The sequence below is a fragment of the Penicillium rubens genome (genome assembly GCF_028828025.1).
Source record: "Penicillium rubens strain IBT 27055 chromosome Unknown utg000002l_segment0_segment0, whole genome shotgun sequence".
In the NCBI taxonomy this organism is placed as follows: domain Eukaryota; kingdom Fungi; phylum Ascomycota; class Eurotiomycetes; order Eurotiales; family Aspergillaceae; genus Penicillium; species Penicillium rubens.
Window position 1 is genome coordinate 9,376,204 of NW_026890600.1, and position 25,501 is coordinate 9,401,704.

The following is a 25,501-nucleotide window of genomic DNA, read 5'->3' on the forward strand; positions in this document are numbered from 1 at the left end:
TGGAATCAGCAGGTCTATTCATAGACATTGGAACTAACCTTGCAACCGCCAACCTTAGAACCTGATGTGACTACATATGTCACTACATATGTACCTAGGTATGTATGTGGGCATGGCTATATAATGCCTGTTTCTATTGCGTTAGGGCCCCAACTGTGTACCTATCCTTTTCAATTGTGTGGTTTTTAGCATCAGCAACCTATAAACGTTAGTGTGCTCCGAAATATATATTGGGACTATCTTCTTGTTTTCTATCTAGTCAACGAACAAGGGGTGATACAATGGTCAAGTTGAAAGCTGTGTCCCTCCATGAATCTCTCACCTGTCAAGGCAAGTACAATATTGCGAAATATCATCGACCAGGGATATCATAGGGGACAGGGCTGAAGATCTGTACGTAAAGGCAAAGCCCTAGATAGATGTGGGGAGGCCGAGACATTATAGACATCGGTGGGTATTCCATCAGGGGCGGAAATGATGTGACCTGCATAGAGTAAACATGTAGTAAGGGGCAACGGACCAGATGATTAGTCCCCCTGTCTCTTGCGCCCAAGTCGATAATTTCTTCAACATAACAATGAGATACTGGAAACGTGCCAAGAAGCCACCCGGGGCACGCCCCCACTTCACGTGATATGTGGCGATGGCAAATCAAAAACTTGATCGAAGTTGATATGGGTGAATAGATTATGATATGTAGCATTTAGGGGCAAATATCGACTATATCATCTATTGCACGTACGCCGCAAATGGTTCAGACAAAATTGGAAGTGAATATCTGCTTATCTGAGTGTTGTATCCTCGGTCCCACCTCTATCTGGTAATGATTTCGGTCTAAGAGCAGGACCAGAGCCTTTTGCCCTTTCACACTCGGATCATTTTAGATTTGCATAGAGAATAATCAAGGTAAGATAACTAATATAAACCAAACGTAAATTTCGACAAAATAGCAAAAGTATCCTCAAATCCAAGTCCAAAGAAAAAGTAGCACGTTGGGCCATGACATCGTCCACCTACGGGAACCGGAATAAATGTTGTTCTCCGCCCCAACTCCTTGTCAGCCGCCACTGTTTCTTTCTCCCCTTCCCATTGCTTCCTTGCTTCCCTTGTGTTTTTGTTTCCCACAACTTGCTTATCCTCCGTTCGGACATGTGCTGAATGCCCTTTGCATCCATGGTTTTGCTGGTGTACGCCGAGGGGGTGTTTTGCTAAAAAAAAGATCAGGGAAATCAAACTTCCTTTGTCCCTTACACATGAGCTTGCTTTACAATGACCTCAAATGCTCCCACTTCCCTTCACATATCTGAAATCGACTCGGCCTTGACCGATCACAACGCGTCCGTGTCTGCGCCTTCTCATGCGACCCACAGCCCCGGATCTCGATTCACTCGTCCTCGAAAACGCGAAATGGACGAAAGAAAGGAGCTGGGCCAAGGCCCCTCAAATGCGGCTATCGGACAGTTCAGCTTCGCCCCGACTACCAGAACTACAGTGGTGACGACCACTACAACCACGACTACCTCGTTCCCGCCCTTGACAATCAACCCCCCGCGAGCCGTCAAGGATCTGGATGCCCGACAATACCCTCTCGCCGCATCTCCGACCCCATCGGCCCTAAGGAATCTCAAGTTCAAGATAGGTGACAAGTCGATCATCTTCAATGAGCCCGAGGATACCACAAATGCTGCCACGGAGGTTCGATTTTATCCCACCCTCGCGGGATCTTTGGTTCCAATGCTTACATTATAACACTATCTAGTACAAAGAGAAAAGCGAGGCGTTGATATCTTCAAACGGCCAGATCCGCTCTGTGAACTCGTTCATCTCTGAGGGCGAGAACCCCACTCGGCGGCTGACTGCTCCGAGAATAGCGAGTCAACCTTCTACTCACCCATCGAACACTCGCCGTCGTGCCGTCTCCCCCATCTCCCATTTCGATCCTCGACCCTCGGTTCTTCCGCGAACTCGCCCATCACGTGTTCCTTCGGAGCCCATCACACGCCGCACTCGCCAAAGTGGCGGATCAGCTCATGCCGCTGGCCTTGCCACCCCAGACACCGAAAGCAACTTGGGGGGAGCTGGTGAAAATGCGGCCCCAAGACCGAGAATCCATAGCTCGGTGTTTCCGCGCAGGGAACCTCCTTTGCCGTCACCTCTGTCTTCTGAAATCGGAGCTAAAGGCTTACAGGCAGTGAATCAAAATGCCTACTTGCAAAATGGACTGTCTGGGATTCGTTCAGACCCTGGAACCCAAGAGTCTCAGGCCACTGAACCGGATGAGAGTTGTTCAACTGCACATGAATCGGCTTCATTTGGTCATGATACAACATATGGAACCCAGGAATCTGCATCGGAAGAAAGACCCGAGCTCATGTCTCAACTATCGGCAATAGACAATGCCATGGCGCAAGATATGTGCCTCCCGAGCCCGAGTCTCTCACCGGTTGCTGCTATGAATGCCCTTCATGGCGAATCCTCCTTCGAGTCAGAAGGACTTGACGTTGATACGGATTCCAGCCTCGACCATAATGTCTCGCGCTTTTCCAAGGCATTGCGGCTTCAAGATGCGAATGAGACTCGGGTAAGTGGTCATTCACTCGCCAACTCACGATCGCCTTCCTCGCTTCTTGATATGCCCAAAGTGCTGGAGTTCTTCGATTCAGTGCCTGATGAGGTCAAAACATATCTCATGTATCAATTTCTTCGGAGATGCCCTAAACCAACTCTGCATTTTGTGGCGGATGTGGTTAATCCAACCTTGAAGTGCGACTTCCTGACTCTGCTGCCGCTTGAACTCAGTCTCAACATCGTCAAATACCTTGACGTTCAGACTATGTGCCGTGCTGCGCAGGTATCTAAGAAGTGGAGACACATCACTAATTCTGATGAAAAGAGCTGGAAAACCCTCCTTGACCAGGATGGATACCATCTCTCGGATGGAGAACTAGAACGGGCTATAAGGCAGGGATGGGGATGGCAGTTGCCCAGCGGTCCTCATGATCCCGAGGAAGATCTCAGCATTGTGCCCCTGTCTAGGGCTGATATGGAGGTGTCCCCCGTCCCTTCGATGGCGGGTCCCAGCAGCAGAAGCCCTCTGGGGTCTCTGCCAATCAACCGGCGAGGCAAGCGGAAAGCCAACACGCGCGCTTCAAGCCGGAAGCTTGCCAAGCGGAAGGCCTCATCCAGTGGAGGAGAAATCACCGATCCAGACTGGAAGAGAGGTATTGCCGCATCAGAGGGCCCATATGCTGCTGCCAACGCTGCAGCTGCGGCAATCCCCTATGCTGAAGTGGGTCTACCATCCCTTCGTGGGCTGTTCCTATTCAAGGTGCTCTACCGTCGCCATGTTGCCATCCACAGGGGGTGGATGCAGCCGGATGTCAAACCGCAACATATTGCTTTCCGCGCACATGACCGCCATGTTGTTACTTGCCTGCAATTCGACGCTGACAAGGTTCTTACGGGAAGTGATGACACGAACATCAACGTGTACGACACTAAAACGGGTGCGTTGCAGGCAACATTGGAAGGCCACGAAGGTGGAGTGTGGGCCCTTGAATACCATGGCAACACGCTGGTTTCTGGTTCCACCGATCGCTCAGTACGAGTCTGGGACATCGAGCGGGCCAGGTGTACTCAGATCTTCCAAGGCCACACCTCCACCGTCCGATGCCTGCAAATTGTCCTGCCTACTGAGGTAGGTAGGGATGCCGATGGTCAGCCTGAGGTCATGCCTAAAGAACCATTGATCATTACCGGGTCTCGTGACTCGAACCTTCGGGTGTGGAAGCTTCCCAAGCCCGGTGATCCAGTCTACTATCAGAATGCTCCTATCGCAGATGACAGTAACTGTCCATATTTCATGCGGGTGCTCTCCGGCCATCAACACTCGGTTCGTGCAATCGCAGCACACGGTGATACCCTTGTGAGTGGTAGCTACGATTGCACGGTGAAGGTCTGGAAGATCTCCACCGGACAGACTTTACACACTCTCCAGGGTCACACGATGAAAGTGTACAGTGTGGTCCTTGACCATAAGCGCAATCGTTGCATTAGTGGAGCAATGGACCACATGGTGAAGGTGTGGTCGCTAGACGATGGGGCTCCCCTGTATAACCTCGAAGGTCATACCTCTCTCGTTGGTCTGCTCGCTTTAGAACAAGATTTCTTAGTCTCGGCTGCCGCTGATTCCACCCTCCGGATATGGGACTCCGTCCATGGTCACTGCAAGAACACCTTGAGTGCACACACTGGTGCCATCACCTGCTTCCAGCATGATGGGCAGAAGGTCATCTCCGGGTCTGACCGGACGCTGAAGATGTGGGATGTGCGAAACGGCGAGTGTGTTCGAGACCTCCTCACGGACCTCAGTGGTGTGTGGCAAGTCAAGTTCAATGATCGGAGATGTGTTGCTGCGGTGCAACGTGACAACATGACTTATATCGAAGTAAGTGTTCATCTGACGAGGCTTTCCGATCCCTTATACTAATATTGTTTTCTCACAGGTTCTTGACTTCGGTGCTGCACGGGATGGAGTCCCAGAAAGCAAGCTTGCGAAACGCATTGTCGTCAACCGACGTGGGCAGGAGGTCACCGGCGGAATTGAAGATGATGACGACTTGTCTGATTGAAATGCCCGGGCCGCGTTTCTATTCGGCATCAATCAATATCTCAACGTCCGACAACCATCCTTACACTACTTACTTCCTTTCCTCTGTCTTTTGTTCTCTCCTCACTCTATTCCCCCATTCACGATACCCATCCTTACAGCTCTCGTCTTCCATCGGAACAAATATCCTTTGCATAGCGCGGTCGGCATTCTTTGGTCTTGCAGCATTACGATAAGGGGCAAGGCGTTTTTTTACCCATATTTTTTCGATCATCTCTTATGTGGAGCTTTCTATCATTCTGTATTCCGAAATATTTGCCTATCCCCATGCATACCGTCATCGATACGTTTTCTTTGTCTTTGCCTGATGCTTATGTGACTTCCCATTCTGTTGCCTGCCAGCTCGGTGCTTCTTTTACATATTTTTCGTCATGCTTTGCCTGTATTGGGCTGCCCATAATAGATTGATTACCTATGTCGAAAATTCTGTCCTGAGTTGGGTTTGTGCTTAAATTTTATTGTAATTGCATTTGATATAGTATTACAGCAGCTGGCCCTATATACGTAGCGAAGCATGCAAATGCCTCGAACTTGCACCATATTGTTGCTTGGCGGTCTAGATATGCCGTCGTCGTAGACCGATCCCTGCTAATTACCTGATAGCGGCTCGCCAGGTCCGATTCAAGGATTGGCTGCCATACTCAGTCCTTGCCTCAGAGAAAGGATGAAGAGTGTACAGTCTCATCTCTGGCCCACAGATATACATGCGCTCAGCCAAGGGCTAGTCGACCTGACTAGCCGCACCAGAGTCAAGTCCGAAAACTCGAGGATAGTTTCGAATATGGACACCACGACAAGCCATTTCACGACAAAGTGACCGGCGTCTCCGCAGCAGACGGTACAGCAAGCCGACTATCCTGCAAGCTCCCATCAATCCCAGCAGCAGACAAAATCGACCAACGAACAGCATCAATCCCCAGCGCCCTGCCAGGACCAATCCGCGCCTCGGCACTACAAGTCAAAATCTCCCCCAAAGACCCAGGCCCCTCCGCAACCCCCGGATCCGGCTGCACAATGGGTTTGATACCCTGGAGCAAGAGCTGTAGTCGCTCGATATTGGCGGGCGTGACACCAGATTTTATCTGCTTGAATTGCCTAACGAGGAACTTGTCCACCTTGGATAAAATGATCTGGTGCGGGATTGCGTGGTGTCGGAATAGTCTGAGGATCTCGGCATCTGTTTGCTTGATGCCGTGCGTGCTGTCGATAAGAAGGAATGCGCGACGGAGTCTAATATCTTCGTCAGTAATTGTACACCATAGATAGGTTCGTCTCATATTTTTCATATTCCATATAGGACGGGTCATAACTCACTGTTTCCGTCCCTGGAGATACTTCATAATCTCCTCTCCCCACTCGGACCGACTGGCCTTTCCGTATCCCGGCATGTCAAGCAGCACAACCTTCGACTCGCCGCCCTTTGTACCTCCAATCCCGAACGCATTCATCTCCCGTGTTCGGCCGGGTTTCGATGATGTCCAACATATCTCCTTCCCCATTATGGCGTTCAGTAGTGAGCTCTTGCCGACATTTGAGCGGCCCAGGAATGCGACTTCGGGCTCGACTGATGCAAATGGTGTTGTGCGGAATTTGGCCGCGGACCAGAGTTTGACCGGTGAGTGGCGCGATGGAGTGAAGACCTTGTCGGCGAAGGCTAGTTGCTCGTCTTTGGGGGGTCTTGTATCCCAGTAGTAGCAGAGGTCGGACGGGGTGAGGTCTTTGAGTTCGCGCTTTGAACTGGAATTCGAGGCTGAGGATAGGGCTCGGATTGTTGTGTATAATGATATCCTGGATGAAGAGTTCCTACATGCTGGTATTGAGTTCATCATGACATTGAATATCCGAAGAAGAGTCGATATAAAGCCTTAGAAAAAGTAGAGTTGATATCGATTTCTCCAGATCGGCGCACGGGGCAAGTCGAGCCAAGACCGCATCATCAGCTATCGCATCCAGATAAGCCTGACCTTCTCTTTAGCTTGTTCCAAGCATACCAGTCAAGATGATCAACGCAGTCCTCGTCTTCAATAATAATGGCCAGCCCCGACTGACAAAATTCTACACACAGCTGGTGAGTTGAACCCCGCCGTGCTCGCACCTTTCCGCGCAGGACGACCCCAACTAACCAGCAACAGGACACACAAACCCAGCAATCCCTGATCGCGCAAATATACCGTCTAGTCGCGCAGCGTCCAGCAAGCGCTTGCAACTTCCTCCCACTCCCACCTCTCCTCTCGCAAGGCGCCAGCTCCTCCGCCTCCGGACCCTCCGATGCCCCCACCCAGATCACATACCGGACGTACGCAACGCTGTCGTTCATCATGATCTCTACGTCGACCGAGTCCCCACTCGCTCTGATCGATCTGATTCAGGTATTTGTCGAGGCGCTGGATCGCATGTTCGAGAATGTCTGCGAGCTGGATCTTATCTTTGGCTATGAGACTCTGCATGCTGTGCTCGGTGAGATGATTGTCGGTGGTGTGGTTGTTGAGACGAATATTGAGAAGATCATTGCTGCTGTGCGTGCTCAGGAGGGATCTTTGGGTAAGAAGAAGGCTGTTCAGGCTGCTAGTACTAGTTTGGGTCGTGGGGCTTTGCCCGGCTTGGGGGCGTGGAGGTGATCTATGGAGGACGGAGGCTTTCTCTTCTGATGACCTGCATATTGATGGACCTGGGATCACTGTGTCCTATTTGGTCTATCTAAGGCGTTATGGTTACGCATTCTAGACTTGCTTTCGCAGGATTCGGGTGTGGTGTTTAGATTTTTCGGCTATTGATTCCCTTGAATGATATATTGAGTGACATGTTTGTAGATTGTGAAATTTTGTAAAGTCAATTACTCATATTCTCTTCAATATATACTTGGGTGATTGGAGGTATATGTGATTCAAGGCACGAAATGATGTAGAAACAGAAGCTAAGAGCTTGGACTGGGTTGGTTGAAGATACGAGTGATTGAAAGTATCTGACGGATGGCTCAAGTTCGCACTAAGGACAGATGTGTCAGAGCACTCACTATTCTGGTACAATCAAACTTGTACGCCGGCAACATGTCTATGGCAACAGCCACGTTGTTCGTGGGCTGGCGCACGAGATTTTGATAACGGGCACACTGATTCTGAATGCGGCCATGCCACATAGAGTAAATGTGGTGGGCCGAGCTCGTGAAATTAATGACCGCCATATCGAATTGACGTTTTGTTCGCCCCCTCTCCCACAATAGAGTGATGAACGCAGCTAGTAAAGCAGCATTGATATCTTCGACGGTGTATTCAGCCACATTGTGCTAAATCGACGAAGTTAACTTGTTGCGGGCTATCCCTGGAATTTCAGTCAGTGACGCATGAATAGATGGAATGCGAATATTCAACTCCCTGCGAGGGATCCATTTTTGCACAAATACGGCAGCTCCTTGGTGATAAAAAGGAAAAAGTGTTGTCGATTCATACACTGTTACTTAGGCAGTGCTTTTCAAAAAGGGATCCTCGAGCCATTTTGAGACTCTTGCAGTACCTGGTGTGCCTGGTGGCAGGATGCTTCTGGTAAAGGTCGAGAAGGGAGCAGAAGTTGATGCAATTATAACGGATGGTAAGGTGTTCATAGTGATGTTTGGGAGACAACAGCTTGAATAAGCTCATTCCAACCGGATACATTCATCGCATAGCTCGATTGCAGGTTCGTTCATATCTGCGTGTGCGCACTCGGAGAGTTTTCTGTATTGCGATAGAGTATGAGATTCTAAAGCTCGACAACGCGACATCAAATAGCCGTGGACAGATCGATGTACATCGTCAGGGAGTCTGACCAGTTGTGGGCCCAGAAATGCCACCATGACCAATCTGGAGCCTAAGGATAGTAGCGGCGATCTTTCCGCACCCCCGATAATTAGCGTCCTGTCATTCAAATGGAAGGTTGTATTTCGATATCATTTCGATGTATCCTGGTTGGGTTTGAAGAGATGCAAAAGAGCTAGGGGGGTGCTGTTGGATTTCTGTTATTCATAGGCTAATTAGATAATTTAGGAAGTTACGCTCCATCGCTGCTGCCGGATCTCACGAGATGATTGATATCATGTGACTTCAATCACGTGCCTGTTCAGAGCTGCCCTAGTGGCTTGCCCTAGCCCTGGTCACATGAGTGCGCTAGCGTGACCCACAGAAACTTCATAAGTTGCATCCACACGAACTTTTCCCTTTCTCATCCGTCAACCGTCAACCAGCGCAATCCCAGTCGACAAAATGGTGGTGAGTACCCCAAATGTCTCTTGATAACATCAGAGACTTCTTCTAGTTCCCGCGATGTCTTGCGACATTCGCTCTGCTTCAGATCTCTGATCTAAGCAATTCCGCCGATCGCGCACAGCCTCGAAAGAGATGTGTCGCGCATCGTGTGATGATTTTGGCTGGAAGCATGGAGTCAATGCCCGTAACACGGCTTGGCTCATGTTCTCCTTAGAGTTCAAAGAAGATACAGCAATATGTGAACAGCACGCTGATCTTCTTCCTCAATGATAGCCCCCTGCTAAGTCCGGAAAGAAGGCCGCCGCCCTGCCCTACCCCCAGGGCAAGGCTGGCAATGGCAAGAAGGCTGCCAAGGTACGTTTTCTTCTTCCTCCTAGAAGTGCATTGGGCTCTGAAGACGCTAACCTTGCTTCCACAGAACCCCCTTATCGAGAAGCGCCCTCGCAACTTCGGTATCGGCCAGGACATCCAGCCCCGTCGCAACCTCTCCCGCTTCGTCAAGTGGCCCGAGTATGTCCGTCTTCAGCGCCAGAAGAAGATTCTGAACATGCGCCTGAAGGTTCCTCCTTCCATCGCTCAGTTCCAGGCCACTCTGGACCGCAACACCGCTGCCCAGACCTTCAAGCTCCTCTCCAAGTACCGTCCTGAGACTAAGGCCGAGAAGAAGGAGCGTCTCGTCCAGGAGGCTACCGCCGTCTCCGAGGGCAAGAAGAAGGAGGATGTCTCCAAGAAGCCCTACAACGTCAAGTACGGTCTCAACCACGTCGTCGGCCTCGTTGAGAACAAGAAGGCTTCCCTCGTCCTCATCGCCCACGATGTTGACCCCATTGAGCTGGTTGTCTTCCTGCCCGCTCTCTGCCGCAAGATGGGTGTCCCCTACGCCATTGTCAAGGGTAAGGCCCGTCTCGGCACAGTCGTCCACAAGAAGACCTCCGCCGTTCTCGCCCTGACCGAGACCCGCGCTGAGGACAAGGCCGAGTTCGCCAAGCTCCTCTCCGCCATCAAGGAGGGTTACACCGACAAGTACGAGGACTCCCGCCGCCACTGGGGTGGTGGTATCATGGGCTCCAAGGCCAACGCCCGCATCGAGAAGAAGGAGAAGGCTCTCGCTGCCGCCATCAAGGTTTAAGCTTGTGTAACTACAGCTTTTCCTTTGGTGCCTGTTTGACGGGATCGTTTTCTAATCGAAGCGCTCGGATCTCAAAAATAATATGTTGTTATGGGAAACGACAAGGTGTTGAAGGCTTTGACGATCTATTGACGGCCAATTCTTTTAGCTTTAGATGGGTGCAAACGAGCCGTTCGGCCCTTTTTGGATCCTGTTCTAACAAAAAAAGACACAATTTTCTCTCACGAACCTCCAATGGCCCCATGTACCACTTTTCTGCAGATACCCATGAATGCATTTTTCTACCTGTTCAATCTATTGATGGCCTCTGTAGTCCCATCAGAACTAGGCATTCATGTCGTCTGTTTCGTATTTACAGTAAATGGTCTTAATTGTAAGAGTCCATGCGTAGAGGTGGTAGATCTCTTGATCAGCAACATTTCGCTCAATCGAGATTTTTTCTCTCCTTCCCAAATTGTGTGCGATCTGTGAGACCTGCCAAGAATACCAAGCAAGGCATTTTCTAAAACATAGTCCCGTCTTGGCACATGTCTTCAAAGATCTCTACATAATCCGATCAAACAATCTGGTCTTGAAGAAGCCATATAGCTGTTTATAAAAGAGTTAAGAACACTACAAGACCTGTCAGGCTGCGCAGTACATATATATACGAGTGAGATTGAGGGGTAATCTCCCCTAGGAAACATATCCAGCACATGTCACATACAAATATATGTATGCATGAAGAAATATATCCACATTCTACACGCACGAGACTATCTAGAACTCACTTCCACTGAAATCATACGCATCATGGACCTGCTGGCTGGCCTGGTACTTGGCCTTTGCGTGGCTGTCTGGCTCGCCTATTACAGACAAGAACTATTAGCTTATCCGTACCTTCAGGCTTTGCTCTATTTACCGAATGGTCAAGGTGGGTAGGGGAGGTGTATACGTACCGTTCTCAGCCCACTTTGAATTTGATTTGAATAAGCAAAGCGGGAAGAGATGGTAGAGAAGAGGAGTGAGACAATAAGAGGGGCAGTCCAATGGGTAATGTGTTTTTATACTCTTCCACTGGTGCCACTTCATCATTTACAGGCACATTATCGAGGGGCATGCTCAGACATAGAAGGCAACAGGCGACGACTTTAGTCTACATAGAGGTCACATACATGTAAAACAATCACCATGCAGGAGAAATACATAGCAAGATAGTGATAACAAACAATTTAACCCCATCGATACCGGAAACCAATAGTCATGAGCAGAATAAGAAAAGACAAGGGTGGTATGATGAAATTACAGGAAGATCCAGAGGTCCACGGCCAAAGCATAAGAGAAGAAAAAGTACAAAGAACCCCAAAAGCCCAGCCCTATGCTCCCAGAAGACCAGAGATGCTCACCACCGATTTATTTTGTATGAATGATGACACTGAGAAACTCTGTCTAAAGACACAAGTTGAAGCAAAAGCAAGCGAAAAGGTGTATAGCGTGAAGAAGGACGAGACATAAACGTGATCGCGGTCATTTGGTCATTAACGTTGAGGTCGTGAAAGCCCTTGGCGTACCTGTATCCCTGTTAGTTCAGGCTCAGACGTTGGTCGTCGATAAACAATCACACACCTTCATTTGTTCAATTCTCGCCTTCAGTTGGCTGGTGACTTCCGCAGCTCGCTTCCAGTTCTCTGCCGGTTCAGAAGATCTGGGCTGCTGCTGGTCGTCTTCGGTGATATTTGTGTTAGAGTTTCGGGCAGATGAGCGCGTCGGGCTACCAACAGCCGAGTAGCCGTATGTAGGGCTCAAGTTACGTCTGCCGAGGCCGCCATTGCGACTGCTGGGTCCTGGTGACTCCATCCCGTTGTTCTCTCTCTCCTCGCTGGGAGTAGCAGAAGCATAGCTTCGAGGACGCGAGCTTTCGAAGCGGGATCCCATGTGAAGGCCAGACCGTGAAGCAGCATTGCTGTTGGCGATGTGGTCCTGATACATGGAGTTTGTGTCTGGCATGCCCATGCTTCCTGCATCGGAGGCAGCATTAGGTGGGCTTATGGCAGACGCGCGAAGTGCTCGTGCGAGTTCACGCTTCAATCTTTCGATTTCTCTCTGCTGTTTCTGAACACTTCCCTCCGCAGTTTCCGCATCACTCCGTGCGCGAACAAGTTGAGTCTCCTTCGCCTTGATGCTCAAGACATCGCGGGTGTGGTCCTCAATCAACTGTGCATTCTGGTTCTGAAGTTCAGTGATCGTTGAGTTGAGCTTTGAACGCTCGGACTTCATCTCCTCCACGGTTCGGTTGAAGTTCTCCTTCTCCGCCCGCAATGCCTCTAGCTCAGCACGCTCGGCGGCTGCCATAGCATTGGCAGCAGGTGAAGGGACTGGGGCAGCCGCAGGCGCAGGTTCAGCAGGCGCCGACGGTCTGGCAATGGGGCGACCCGCAAGGCCACGACCAAGACCGAATTTGGGAGCGGGTGGCGGGGGAGCTACATCCTCTTCTGGAGGTGCAGCAACTCGTCTTGACGGTGACGCAGTGGCTCCGGGGCCAGCAAGCTTCCGTTGCAACTTGAGGCCTGAACCGGGAGTTGGAAGGCCGCCTGGCTTCGGGGCACCGAGCTTTGAAGGGATTCCTCTGGCTGCAGGCTTGGCCGGGGGTTCTTCTGGGGGAGGTGGAGCGGCTACAGGGGCTAGTTTTTTCAGCCCTGTTGCCGGCTTCTTGCCAACGACCTTCCTGCCAGCTGGGGCGGCAGGCTTTGGGGGTGCCACAATAGGCTTGGGCCGCTCCTTGGCCTTGACTTCAGCGGTTCCAAAGTACTCTTTGATCTTGGTTTTACGAATCTCGTCAAGTCCGTCGAGATACGGGTTCATGGCCCGTTCACCCAGAATCTTCATTAGGGTACCCAGAATTTCGGCAGCTCCTTCGCGGATTGCCGGGGCTGACTCGGTCAATAGCTTTGTGCCAGCATCAGCGATTGCTTTCTGTTCTGCTTTGGCTGGTACCGTCCGGGTTGTGCGCAAGCAACGAATCAAGAACTTGACAGTTTCCTGCTTGACTTGTGGGTTCTTATGCTTGAGATACTCAAAGATCTCTTCCAAGCAGTCCGTAAGGGTTGTCGTTGTGAAGACGGCATCCAACGCCTGGCCCAAAGCATCTGCGACAGTCACCTTCTTTTCTTTCAAACGTTCAAACATGGGCGCCATAATGACGCCTCGGTATTTGGTAAAACCGTTGCGAAGGCCCTTGGCTAACACGTCCACACAGTTCGCAGCTACCGTGACGACAGCGACGTTGGCGTCCTTCATGGATTTGGCCAATCCCCTCACTATCTCGTCGTAAGGTCCATCTTGGATTCGGGGAACGTTGACAACGTTATAGAGAGCGTCTAACGCTTCCTTGCGGTCCTTCCATTTTGACGAGGCCAATTGATCATGGAAGTCGCCAGGTACTTTCTTGAACACATCAACCGGTTCCGCCAGGTCGAAGGCATCGACCACCACTCCATCTTCCTCCTCATCAAATCCGTCGGCAGCTGGTTCGTCACCCTCCTCGCCTGCAGGTGCAGCGCTGGCCGTAGCCATGGCATCCTGTTGTGCTCGAGTGAATCGTTCTTGCTTCGGTGTGGGATCCTGCTTCACAGCTTCGAATAGTTTCTCTAAATCTCCCTGTTGCACAGGTTTCAAATCCGCCCAGAACAGAGGCTTGATGGCCTCCCGGAGCCACCGATACAGTTCCACGGTCAGGTTTTGTGCTTCCGCGCGGACATTTTTATCGGCATGGCCAAAAACCTTGGGAAGCGCCTTCAAAGTTTGCTTCGGGTCGACGATCTTGCAGCCGTAGTTGTGATAAATGAGGGTCAAGGCGGCAAGACAGGCGGCGATCACCTTCGGTACTTTGTGTGATAGTATGGGTAGTAGCTCCTCGATCACCGGATCGGCCTTGTCCAATTCGACGCATAATAAAAGAGCTTCCTGGGCGCTAGCTTTACCGGCCGGTCGTGTAGATGGGAGACCTTTCTCAGCAATTGGGCCAATCGTATATGAGCGGGACCTATAAATGGGAACTTTTGTCAGTGGATGCAGGGGTGGACCAAGAAGGCTGTCGCGACTGGGACCGGGGGTTGACGCACCTCGTGCAGGCCTGGGCTCCTCCGAATTTCAAAAAGGCGCAGTATGCGGCAAGACCTTCAGACTGTGCGGCCACGTTGGAATCTGCAACTGCCCCTTTCCACAGGCTGGGGTCTTGTATGAATGGTACGAAGACCGGGTGTGATTCATCAGGAGTCTTTTCAAATTGCCCTTTTGCATCCTCGTATCCCTCCTTTCGGACTTTCCAGTTCTGCATATCGGTGTTAGAATTTCAGCGATCCTATCGATCCGACTTGTCATGCAGGAATGAGCGCACCTTGTGAGCGAACCGGTCGGGCAAGGGTAAGGAGGAGAAGTCCTCCGTGGCTTCAGCCATTCTGATGGGGGAAGAACGAGAACTATGAACGGGTTCTAGGAAGGAGAAGGAGTCAGCACGTTCTGTAGTGTCCGACCAGAAGTGCGCATGGCAGCAGAGGAGGTTCCGGAGAAGAGATCAAAGGTCCTGGAGTTGGTGTTGCGGGGGGTCGGGGTGTCTCGGGGTTCAGATGGTCGTACTGTGGGTTGATGCCCAAAGGGTATCAAAGAAAGAATCAATAAGACAACTAGAACATGAATCTCAGTCAAGTCAAAGGTGTAGGTATAATGACCAAGGTGGGGATAGTCGAAAGACACTGGAGTTAAAGAAAATAAACAGTTGAAGTTGAAGGAAAGTAAACAAAAGCCTTGGCGAAGATTGTTTTGTTTAAACCCCCCGCGGTGGATCTCAACTTCTTCATATTTATCTTCTCTTTTCTTTCTTTCTTCTGGATCAAATCGTCAATTCGCCAATTCGTCAATTCTGGAAGTCCAAACTCCCCTTTCTTCGCCGACATCGCTCCCACTTTCCCCTCCATCGCAGTTTTGTGGACCAATTTGGTGCATGCGCATTTGGATAGGCGAGAACAGAAAGTACATATAACGCCATGAGTCAACTTCTCACGTCGCGGCAGGCGGAGGAGCTGTATGTGACCCGATCTGGTTCATTTAGGGGTGATCGCTGATGGTGTTTTGCGACAGACACAAAGGAATAATCGCCTACCTCACCTCTGTGAATTTACACCACAGCTCCGCCGCTTTACGAGAAGAACTAGGCGACTCGATTAGAGTCGACGATACCACACTAAAGAAATATGAAGGCCTCTTGGAGAAGAAATGGACGAGCGTAGTCCGGTTACAGAAAAAGGTGCGAAGACCAAGCATACCACAAGCCTTCCTCTTGTTAACCCGCTATTCCGGTATAGATTATGGATTTGGAAGCACGATGCGCTTCACTCCAGTCTGAGCTGGATACCGCAACTCCGACCTCTCTGAATCGCAAAAACCAAGACCCAGTCTCCTGGCTGCCTCGCGCACCAGCGCGCCATGACCTCGAATCGCACCGCTCGCCAGTATCGTGTCTCGCTTTCCATCCAATATTCTCTTCATTGGCCTCCGGCTCAGACGATACCACAATCAAGATCTGGGACTGGGAGTTGGGTGAACTAGAACGCACAATCAAAGGACATACCAGGGCAGTGTTGGACGTCGACTATGGAGGCCCCCGCGGAGGCACACTTCTTGCATCATGCTCGTCAGACCTGACGATAAAACTGTGGGACCCGGCTGACGAGTATAAGAACATCCGGACGCTACCAGGGCACGACCACAGTGTTTCAGCAGTTCGGTTCATTCCATCCGGAGCTGCGGGGTCTCCCATGTCAGGAAACCTGCTTGTCTCGGCTTCTCGCGATCTCACACTGCGCATATGGGATGTCACAACCGGATATTGTGTCAAATCCATGCAGGGCCATGGAGACTGGATTCGAGATGTTACACCGTCCCCAGATGGCCGGTTCCTCTTCTCTGGTGGAGATGACCGTGTTGCACGCCTGTGGGATATTTCATCTGGCGATACCAAATCAACATTCCTGGGCCATGAGCACTATATCGAGTGTGTGGCCTTCGCTCCGCCAACAAGCTACCCTCACTTTGCAGCTCTTGCGGGGCTAAAGAAACCACCGCCAGCATCATCGTCCGCCGAGTTTGTGGCTACTGGTTCTCGCGATAAGACCATCCGTCTATGGGATACCCGCGGAAACTGCATCAAGACCCTTGTTGGCCACGACAACTGGGTTCGCTCATTGGTCTTCCATCCCGGTGGGAAATACCTTCTCTCAGTATCTGACGACAAGACTTTGCGGTGCTGGGATCTTACGCAAGAATGCAAGTGTGTGCGCACGATTGTGGCCCACGGCCACTTCATCAGTTCACTTCGGTGGGCGCCGCCTTTGGTTAAGGACGCTGGTGCAAATGAGGGTGCGAACGGTACCGAGGCTGCGTCTAACGGGGCGAAAGAAGACGCGACAAAGATGTCAATTCGATGTGTTCTGGCAACTGGCAGTGTTGATCTCAAGGTCCGGGTCTTCGCGGCATGACCTTCGATTTTAAGTTAGCACTGAGCGAGGAGCTGGGAGCACTGCGTTTCTCGCCAGGGTCATACTTCTAAGTTGAAGGGTTCAGGATTTGACGGGCACAATTTGCCTTTTCTGGGTAAAGGAGTTGGTTATTCTTCCGTGATACCAGTGACTTTCTTTTCTGTTTACAAATGATTAGGGGATTGAACTAGACGTCGTCTAGGAAAACTCCATGTTTACGATGTATACACTGTTGGTGTTTTTGTATTTTGATATTGATGGTTCGTCTCCTTCCTTTTCTCATACGTACTTTAGACCTACTTTTAGTTGGAAGATCCACCACAGGAATACAACACATCACAATGCCAATGAAAATAGATTGAAGCGGTATATAATACAGTACATAACCTCCGATATGCAACACAGAAATGACAAACCCGACAGTCCGAATACTGCCATAAAGAGCTAAACGTACACTTCAGTAAAACCCAACAGTTCAGCGCTTAGTTAGCCTCTTTGACTCTCCTGCATCTGCTCATCCTCCGCGACTCTCTCCTGCACAATCCTCTTAACCTTCCCAACACGCTCATTCTCCGCATGAATCCGATGAATCAACTGCGCAGTAGAAAGCGCCTCCCCCTCCGGCACAGGAACACCGGCCTTAGCCGCCTCCTCCACAAGATCCACCTCACGACCAAGTCGTTTCGACTCACGACGCAGATACTTAGCCGCCCAGCGCTTCTCACGCTCAGCCTCCCGTTCCTCCTTCGACAACACAGCAGGACGGTCGGCAATGGCCTCGCCGAAAGGCGTGATGATGCGCTCGACGACGTGGTGCACGTTTCGGCTCTTGGGTGCGCCGGATGAGAACTCGATTATGTCGCCTTCGCGGAGGGAGTTGCGTGGGTCGGAGACTAGGTAGTGCGTTTCCTGCGGGTAGAACTTGCGGATGTGTCGGTCCCAGGATGTGTGGCGGTGGCAGACGCGCACGGTGCGGTCCATGCGGCCGACGGAGACTACGGTGCCGGTTTTCAGGGCGGAGGCGTAGTTGCGCAGGCGGGAAGGCGCTTGCGTTTCTGTGCCGGTGGTCTTCGGCTGTGTGGGTGTTGGGGTGGTTGTTGAGGCGTTGCGGAGCGTGGTGAGGTATGTGGTTGATTGGAGGATTGAAGGGCGTGTCAGAGACAGAGGTGTGGTGATTGAGGCGCGGAGAGGCATTGTTGCCCGGAGGAGGTGGCTTGGTGCCATTGTTGGTGGGGGAGCAGGGGGTTTGCTCGCCAATTGTAGTTAAACGGGATTGGAGAAGACGAGGAATTGGAGGTGGTCAAGCAGGTGGATGGTTTGTGGTAATGACCGCCCAAATGGATGCGAGCTTGCGGTGTTTGCAGTTTAAGGATTTCGAGAATTTCTCGGGGAAGCATGTTTGCACTGTTTGCACTCTAGTATAAGACATCGACTTGGATGGACTTAGGAGTAACTGGGCAACTTGATAGCAATATCCTCATATTTAAAAAGTATACATTGCAGCTCAACTGCTTATTGTTCAAGTCTTTAGAGTGTCAATTCATCTAAGCGGACTTCACAACTCTGTCCCATCCGCTACCTCCTATTACAATACAGTTGGACAATAACTATGAGCCAATCTACCCGTTTCCTAGTTATGTCTGGCCTAGAAGGAAACCCAACCTGTATACAGTAATCAAATTTTAAAAAATAAAAAAGGAAAGCAGAAACCAACAAGAAGCCTCTAAGAAAATACATTTCGCCTCATCCATGTTCGTGAAGGCCATCTAAGTTTCATTTGAAAGACCCGTTCCGACTGCAGAGCACCTGGAAACAGGGAAAAAACATGTCTCGGAAGAGAAACATCAAAGATTATTACGCGTTTTGTGTCGTAGGTGGCACATCGCCTCCGTTTGAATCTGCTTCCGCCAATTTCTTGGCTTGGAACTTATCGGCAGAGTGAGCTGATATCCGGGTGAGTTCGGTGACGAAGGATTGGCCCCAGAATGCACTAGAAAATGGTCAGTCGGAAACGAAATACGAAAACAGGAGACGACCTGGTTGGCAGGGTGACAGGGAAACGTACCTGGTGTACTTGGACACGTATCTGTCCAGCTTAGCAAAATTGAGCGCCCGCTGTTCATCGCTCATGGTCACCGCTTCCTGGTAGGCGCCTGCCAGTTCTTCCGTGTTCCAGGGGTTCACGATAATGCTGCCATTCAGACTCTGAGCTGCTCCGGCAAATTCGGAAAGCACCAGAACACCGTGGCGCTTCTGTTGGGTAGCGATGTACTCGTAGGCCACCAGATTCATACCGTCACGGGTAGATGAGACAATGCAGGCATCCGATACGGCGTAGAGAGCAATGAGTTCGTCAAAGTTGACGGACTTGTGCAGGAAGTGAATAGGCTGGAACTCGACCGTACCTTGGAGGAGGATTAGCGTTGCTCGGAACACCAAACGACGATACATACCGAACTTTCCATTAATCCGACCCACCAGCTCGTTCACTACGGCCCTCAAATTCTGGTACTCCTCGACATCCTGTCGACTGGGAACGGCGACTTGTACAAGCACGACCTTCCCAACCCATTCTGGGTGGTCGCTGAGGAACACTTCGAGCGCGTGCAGCTTCTGGGGCACGCCCTTGATGTAATCAAGACGGTCGACGCCGACCATCAGCTTCACACCCTGGAACTTCTGCTCTAGCATGGCAATGCGCTTCTGGACCTTCTCCTTCTTCAATCCTTCCTTGAACTTCTCAGGGTCAATACCAATGGGGAAAGCTCCGCATGTGATAATCTTGCCCTGGAACTCAATGCCGTTGGGCGTAGTTGCAAGACCCCTAATCTGGTTAGATATAAACTCCAAGCGGTACGGGGTATACTAACAGTAGACGAGAGCAACTGCTCAGGAAATGGCGCGTGTAATCGTAAGTGTGGAAGCCAATCAGGTCGCAATGCAGGACACCCAAGAGCAGTTCATTCCGCACGGGAAGGATCCGGTAGATCTCGCTGCTAGGGAACGGTGTATGTAAGAAGAAACCGATCTTCACGTTCTTCTTGGTACTGCCAATTTCCTCGCGGAGCATCTCCGGAAGCAGCATCAGGTGGTAGTCGTGAACCCAAATCAGGTCGCCATCCTGTACTTCCTTGCAGATAGCCTTTGCGAAAAGACGGTTCGCTTCCTTGTAAGCTTCCCAGGCGGATTCATCGAAGGTGATCTCGCCAGGGTGGTAATGGAACAGAGGCCAGAGGATGGAGTCTATCCGAAAGAACAAAGTATTAGTGTACATTCCAAGGGTTTCGCAGGAAGGAGCAACTGACTGGAGAACCCATTGTAGTGTCGATCTGCCAGGTCATCGTCAATGAAGACCGGTACAGCGCCGTATTCTTCCTTGAGGCGCTGCTTCACGACGGGGATCTCGGCCTCGGGAACCTCCAGACCGGGCCAGCCGTACCACTGGAAGGTGGTTGATTTTGAAAGGCCACTCAGACCACTGACCAAGCCTCCTGAAGACATTGAGAAATCATATTTTCCATCATCGGACCGCTTGATGGTGATCGGCAGACGGTTCGAGACTAGGAGTAGGCGAGCTTCATTCTTGGGCTCGATGGAAGGCATGATGGATCGGATGCCGGGGGAAAATGGAGGATGAGATTATATGGATTAAAATAATGGGTTTGAGAGTAGGCAAGGCAAGCTGGACTCCTATAGTTCCGAGAGGACATGCGATTAGAGTCAATTTCGTAGATGGGGAAACTGGAGATCATGACGATTATGAACCAACCTTTGGAACAAGTGAATATTCACTCCGAATGAGCACCAGACTAGCAGTCTATCTCCATAGGTAGATAACAGCTAGCAGTAATACCAAATTAAAAAAAAAAGAGTCGAGTGTGAAGAGAGGGAAAAAAAGGGCAAAAGGTGAGAAGGCAAAGCGGGGGACCGGAATGCGAACGTCACTCTTCCCTGGAATTGCTGGAACGACCGGTGGGCCTCAATATCGCTCTCATGGGTGTGTAGAAAACAAGTAGGGAAAAATATAAGAACCAAGGAAAAAAGAATATTTCTATTTCTTTCTATTTTTCTATTCTGCTTGGATTTGATAGAGGGATGTCGTCAGATCTTTTCCTAGACAGGTTTTGATCATTCTGACTCCGCATCTGGACAACCAGACCGTGCAACAATCCATAGTCAAGGAAGTCAGATGATCAAAGCACAATATGGATGTTTTAAGGTGTCGGATATCTTTTCCAAGTCTTTTAGATCTATATAACTTACAGAGCCGACCTTTCACTCGCAAGACTCCATTTTCCCGAATCCGACTCATGCACTGTGCGCCCCTCATCCTCAAGCTTCATCAACACCTGTAATACACCATGCGAAGCAGGTAAATGCAAAGACTCCGGAACATCGCGGTAGATCTGCTTGACCAACTCAATAGGCGTCCAGGCCTGCTTGTGTACCGGCGAGGACTCGCCAGCCGCGACATCAAGCTTTCCAAATCGCAACACGCGCAGGACCTCATCTTCCCGCTGCTGTCGATGCTTGATGTACTCGGTGATCCGCGCGCCGGCATTCTCGATCACCGCCCCGTGTCCGGGGTAGCCCCGGCCTGAGGATACGCGGTCGCGCATCCGGTGCAGGCTGTTGAGGTAGGTTTTGAGATCTTCGAAGACGGCTGTGCCGTGGCCTAGGACGTCTGTTCATTTTAGTCAGATATGTTTCTCAAAAGAACCTTGTATATCATGTGCTATCGGTGGAAGGGAAGGGTTGGGTTAAAAGAACCGCACTTACTATCACCCGTGAACATAGCATCCTCCTCCTCGAGCATGAATACCATATGATCAACGGTATGGCCAGGGGTATGGAATGCTGTCAGAGTAGCACCCTCAACGGAGAACACCTGACCCTCGTGGATATCTGTCTGAGCGGAATCAGGCTGGTGCTTGAAGATCTGAGCCTGAGGGCAGAGCTTGAGCAGATCTGGCAACCCGCTGACATGGTCGCCGTGCCAATGTGTCAGGAGAGCTTGGTGTACTGTTGCTTTTTCTTGCGAAAGCACGGATTGAAGATTTGCTGCCCATGCGGGCATGCCTTCACCTGTGTCTATTAAGATTCGCTGGTGGCCGCGGCCAATTAAGTATGTGTTTGTGCCTGTATGTGTGGTTAGAGTATGTTCTGAGTGGATGGAGTATGATGCTTACCTTGTAGCGTGAACTGTATTGCAGAGCGTGCTATTGATTAGTTCGTCATGGTATAGTGACATCATGGCATCTATGTACTCACCTTCCCCGGATTTCCACCTAGAATCCTTACGACCGAGGCGCTGAGGCGCTCCACTTCTGGGAGCTGGACGAGCTGAGTCGTCATTCTCAAGATAGGGTGGGAATAGAGATAAAAAATAAGAGATCCTCAATAACCTCGTCCTTATATCCGGGTCCGGAAGTGCAAATCAGTGGTCAACTGGTGGTTGGGTTATCATTCAAAATGCTGTTGGCCTGATCGATGCGGGTAGATGGTGTGTAATGAGATGTATAGGTGAACGTGGTAGTATATTAAAGCGCCAAACTTGCCGGACCCTATGACGGAATAAGATGATCTGATGGCGTCCAATTCGATCTTATACTGAAGTCCAACAAACGCGGGGCAGAAAATGTGCCTCGGTAGCTTATCTCAGCTTTTGATATGTCCCGAGGTGTGAACGGTATCTCTGTCGGACGTTCTCTCTCTACTCATGCCGGACGTGGTTGAAATACGTACATTGGTATGAATCTACGACCTACGAGAGGAACAATTTGAAAACAAAAAGAAATTGTGTATGCATGCCATTCTTAACATACAAAAACAGTGATGTAAAAATCAAAAAGAGTATATCCATTGGTCCCACCCAGATATCGGGAATCAACGCAAGGCCGAGAAATCAGGCCTACAAAAACACAAGTTCATTCATAATTTTTCCCAAGAGCGCAACTCCTCGTATCCTGCTCGCGAAAGGGACATGGGCAATAGACAACCAAGTTAATGGTCGCCGTGTCACACCGTGGTTTTCAGAAGCATGTATCTGAATTGTTCAACACACAAGAGAACGTAGTTTACACAGGTGCTTCGGTTATAACCGAAACACTTGAAGGTTTTATTGGGGAGTCATGACAGAAGAAAGGCAGTTTAAGCCTTGCGGGCCATGGTGTTGAGGGCAGAGCCATCGTGGAACCACTCAATCTGGGACTCGTTGAAAGTGTGGCTGAGGGAGACGTCGAAGGCGGCACCACCGTCCTTGGGGTGGACACGGAGGGTCATGGGCTTGCCAACCTCGAGCTGAGTGCAGAGGAGGTCGACCTTGTCCTCGGGGCGGATCTTGTCGTAGTCGGCGGGGTCGCTGAAGGTCAGAGGAAGCATACCCTGCTTCTTCAAGTTGGTCTCGTGGATACGAGCGAAGGAGCGGGTGATGATAGCGAGACCACCGAGGTGACGGGGCTCGAGAGCGGCGTGCTCACGGGAAGAGCCCTCACCGTAGTTCCAGTCACCAATGACAACCCACTTGACGCCACGAGCCTTGTAGTCACGGGCAGTGGCGGGGACGGCATCGTACTCCTTGGTGAAGCAGTTCTTGACCTTGTTGGCCTCACCGTTCTCCTCGTTGGTGGCACCGATCAACATGTTGTTGGAGATGTTGTCCAAGTGGCCACGGTACTTCAACCAAGGGCCAGCCATGGAGATGTGGTCAGTGGTGGTCTTACCCTTGCACTTGATCAGAATGGGGATGTCCGTGGCATCCTTGCCATCCCAGGCCTTGAAGCCCTCGAGGATCTGGAGACGATCGGAGGAGGGGGAGACAGCAACGCTCACAGCGGAGCGATCAGCGGGGGAGCCTGGTAGGTGTCACGGCCAGCATCGTAGCCGCGAGTGGGGAGGCCGTCACCGGTGGGAGGCTTGAGCTTGAACTCCTTGCCATCCTTGTCCTTGAGGGTGTCGGTGATGGGGTTGAAGTTGAGAGTACCGGCAACGGTCATAGCGACGACCAGATCGGGAGAGGCAACGAACGCGTGGGTGGCGGGGTTGGCGTCGTTACGGCCAGTGAAGTTACGGTTGTAGGAGGAGATGATGGAGTTAGCCTCACCCTTCTTCACGTCCTGGCGGTCCCACTGACCAATGCAAGGTCCACAGGCGTTGGCAAGGATGACACCGCCGTACTCCTCGAGGGTCTCGAGCTGTCCGTCACGCTCGATAGTAGCGCGAATCTGCTCGGAACCGGGGGTGACGGTGAACAGAGACTTAGACTTGAGACCGTGGTCAAGAGCGTCACGGGCAATGGAAGCAGCACGGGACATATCCTCGTACGAGGAGTTAGTGCAAGAGCCGATCAGGCCGACCTTAAGCTCCTCGGGCCACTTGTTGGTCTTAACAGCCTCCTTGAACTGGGAGATAGGAGTGGCGAGATCGGGGGTGAAGGGACCGTTAATGTGGGGCTCAAGCTCGTCGAGGTTGATCTCAACGAGCTGATCGTACTGAGCACCCTCATCCTCACGGAGGGAAGCAGCGTACTCGCGAGAGAAGTCACCAATGTGCTGACGCTTGGTGGCCTTCAGGTAGTCGTACATGCGGTCATTGAAGGGGAAGATAGAGGTGGTAGCACCAATCTCAGCACCCATGTTACAGATAGTACCCATACCAGTGCAAGACAGGGACTCAACACCGGGACCGTGGTACTCAATGATGGCACCGGTACCACCCTTGACGGTGAGGAGACCGGCGACCTTCAGGATGATATCCTTAGGGGAGGTCCAGCCAGACATCTGACCAGTGAGGCGGACACCAATAACGTTAGGGGCCTTCAGCTCCCAAGGGAGACCAGCCATAACATCGACGGCATCAGCACCACCGACACCAATAGCGGCGGTAGCGAGACCACCAGCGTTAGGGGTGTGAGAGTCAGTACCGATGATCAGACCACCGGGGAAGGCGTAGTTCTCAAGAACAATCTGGTGAATGATACCGGAACCGGGCTTCCAGAAACCGATGTCGTACTTGGCAGTAGAGGAGGCAAGGAAGTCGTAGACCTCCTTGTTGATCTCGTTGGCGCGGGCAAGATCCTTCTCACCTCCAACCTGGGCCTCAATCAAGTGGTCACAGTGGACGGTGGTGGGGGTCTGGACGCGGTCCATGCCAGCGGACATGAACTGCAGAATAGCCATCTGGGCAGTGGCATCCTGGCAAGCAACACGGTCGGGGCGCAGCTTGAGGTAAGAGACACCACGCTGGATGTCCTGGCCGTGAGGGTCGTCAAGGTGAGAGTAGAGGACCTTCTCGGAGTAAGTGAGAGGACGCTGCAGACGGGAACGGACGATGGCGAGGTTCTCGGACATCTTCTTGTAGTTGATGTAGTGACCCTGAGATGTAATACGTCAGTCGCTATTGCTTGGAATCGTGCTCGACGCCGGTTTTTCGAGGCGTTAGGCTGGCAGCCACTCACAGTTTCCTGGTTGGTCATCTCGACCTTCTTGTCGAGGGGGTCATTGACGGTAGCGAAGGCCCGGGTTCCGCTAAGCTATACATTCAAAAGTCAGTAACTGCAGGTCTAAGCTATGTCTGAGCTATCATGCACGCCGGCATATGTGCCACGCCACGTGTAGTTAAAGCTCGGCAATGAGGTCGCTGCTTACAAGACGGAACTTGGGGGCCTATAGTTGAAACACAAGTTAGTTTTCCATTCATCCAAGAGACTGGCACCTAGGTAGATCGCCATGTGGCAACGGTGAGCCGAGGGAGAAACGTACCAGCGCACCGGCGCGCGCAAGGCGGGTGGAGATCATGATGGAAGCTCTATGAGATGGGATTGCACATCCAAGAGCTAGTAACCACCTTCACCAAAGTATGTATGAGAGTGGAGAGTTGAATGAGAGAGGAAGAGATCAAAAAGGAAGAAGAGGACGAAAGCTTGGTTTTGAGTGGGAGAAAGATTCTACGGGGA

General features: G+C 51.2%; 10 protein-coding genes across 10 annotated transcripts; 4 read left to right on the forward strand and 6 right to left on the reverse strand.

Annotated features, from left to right (window-relative positions):
• Window positions 1-1,269: 1,269 nt before the first annotated feature.
• Window positions 1,270-4,631, forward strand: N7525_005990 (F-box/WD repeat-containing protein; the record flags this gene model as incomplete). Its single annotated transcript, XM_002564207.1, has 3 exons — window positions 1,270-1,695; window positions 1,760-4,447; window positions 4,506-4,631. 3 exons carry the CDS (start codon window positions 1,270-1,272, stop codon window positions 4,629-4,631), a joined length of 3,240 nt encoding a protein of 1,079 aa, XP_002564253.1.
• An 841-nt stretch (window positions 4,632-5,472) lies between these two features.
• Window positions 5,473-6,495, reverse strand: N7525_005991 (translation initiation/elongation factor MRX8; the record flags this gene model as incomplete). The annotated part of the gene is made up of 2 exons (XM_002564206.1): window positions 5,473-5,899; window positions 5,984-6,495. 2 exons carry the CDS (start codon window positions 6,493-6,495, stop codon window positions 5,473-5,475), a joined length of 939 nt encoding a protein of 312 aa, XP_002564252.1.
• A 173-nt stretch (window positions 6,496-6,668) lies between these two features.
• Window positions 6,669-7,287, forward strand: N7525_005992 (putative AP-3 adaptor complex subunit sigma; the record flags this gene model as incomplete). Its single annotated transcript, XM_002564205.1, has 2 exons — window positions 6,669-6,737; window positions 6,802-7,287. 2 exons carry the CDS (start codon window positions 6,669-6,671, stop codon window positions 7,285-7,287), a joined length of 555 nt encoding a protein of 184 aa, XP_002564251.1.
• A 1,617-nt stretch (window positions 7,288-8,904) lies between these two features.
• Window positions 8,905-10,036, forward strand: N7525_005993 (60S ribosomal protein eL8; the record flags this gene model as incomplete). Its single annotated transcript, XM_002564204.1, has 3 exons — window positions 8,905-8,910; window positions 9,181-9,261; window positions 9,326-10,036. The coding sequence occupies 3 exons, from the start codon at window positions 8,905-8,907 to the stop codon at window positions 10,034-10,036; spliced, it is 798 nt and encodes a 265-aa protein (XP_002564250.1).
• A 1,517-nt stretch (window positions 10,037-11,553) lies between these two features.
• N7525_005994 (putative spindle pole body component) lies at window positions 11,554-14,471 on the reverse strand (the record flags this gene model as incomplete). The annotated part of the gene is made up of 4 exons (XM_002564203.1): window positions 11,554-11,586; window positions 11,642-14,057; window positions 14,137-14,345; window positions 14,412-14,471. 4 exons carry the CDS (start codon window positions 14,469-14,471, stop codon window positions 11,554-11,556), a joined length of 2,718 nt encoding a protein of 905 aa, XP_002564249.1.
• Window positions 14,472-15,057: 586 nt separating this feature from the next.
• N7525_005995 (WD40 repeat domain-containing protein) lies at window positions 15,058-16,548 on the forward strand (the record flags this gene model as incomplete). The annotated part of the gene is made up of 3 exons (XM_002564202.1): window positions 15,058-15,095; window positions 15,152-15,317; window positions 15,376-16,548. The coding sequence occupies 3 exons, from the start codon at window positions 15,058-15,060 to the stop codon at window positions 16,546-16,548; spliced, it is 1,377 nt and encodes a 458-aa protein (XP_002564248.1).
• Window positions 16,549-17,034: 486 nt separating this feature from the next.
• N7525_005996 (uS17 family ribosomal protein) lies at window positions 17,035-17,772 on the reverse strand (the record flags this gene model as incomplete). The annotated part of the gene is made up of 1 exon (XM_061213575.1): window positions 17,035-17,772. One exon carries the CDS (start codon window positions 17,770-17,772, stop codon window positions 17,035-17,037), a length of 738 nt encoding a protein of 245 aa, XP_061070596.1.
• Window positions 17,773-18,402: 630 nt separating this feature from the next.
• Window positions 18,403-20,151, reverse strand: N7525_005997 (glycosyltransferase family 20 protein; the record flags this gene model as incomplete). The annotated part of the gene is made up of 5 exons (XM_002564200.1): window positions 18,403-18,538; window positions 18,614-18,953; window positions 19,002-19,372; window positions 19,419-19,791; window positions 19,854-20,151. The coding sequence occupies 5 exons, from the start codon at window positions 20,149-20,151 to the stop codon at window positions 18,403-18,405; spliced, it is 1,518 nt and encodes a 505-aa protein (XP_002564246.1).
• Window positions 20,152-20,807: 656 nt separating this feature from the next.
• On the reverse strand, window positions 20,808-21,903 carry N7525_005998 (uncharacterized protein; the record flags this gene model as incomplete). The annotated part of the gene is made up of 4 exons (XM_002564199.2): window positions 20,808-21,232; window positions 21,328-21,687; window positions 21,738-21,750; window positions 21,820-21,903. The coding sequence occupies 4 exons, from the start codon at window positions 21,901-21,903 to the stop codon at window positions 20,808-20,810; spliced, it is 882 nt and encodes a 293-aa protein (XP_002564245.2).
• A 795-nt stretch (window positions 21,904-22,698) lies between these two features.
• Window positions 22,699-25,343, reverse strand: acoA (aconitate hydratase ACO1; the record flags this gene model as incomplete). Its single annotated transcript, XM_061213576.1, has 5 exons — window positions 22,699-23,402; window positions 23,453-24,920; window positions 25,004-25,078; window positions 25,194-25,211; window positions 25,308-25,343. The coding sequence occupies 5 exons, from the start codon at window positions 25,341-25,343 to the stop codon at window positions 22,699-22,701; spliced, it is 2,301 nt and encodes a 766-aa protein (XP_061070597.1).
• Between the last annotated feature and the right edge of the window lie 158 nt (window positions 25,344-25,501).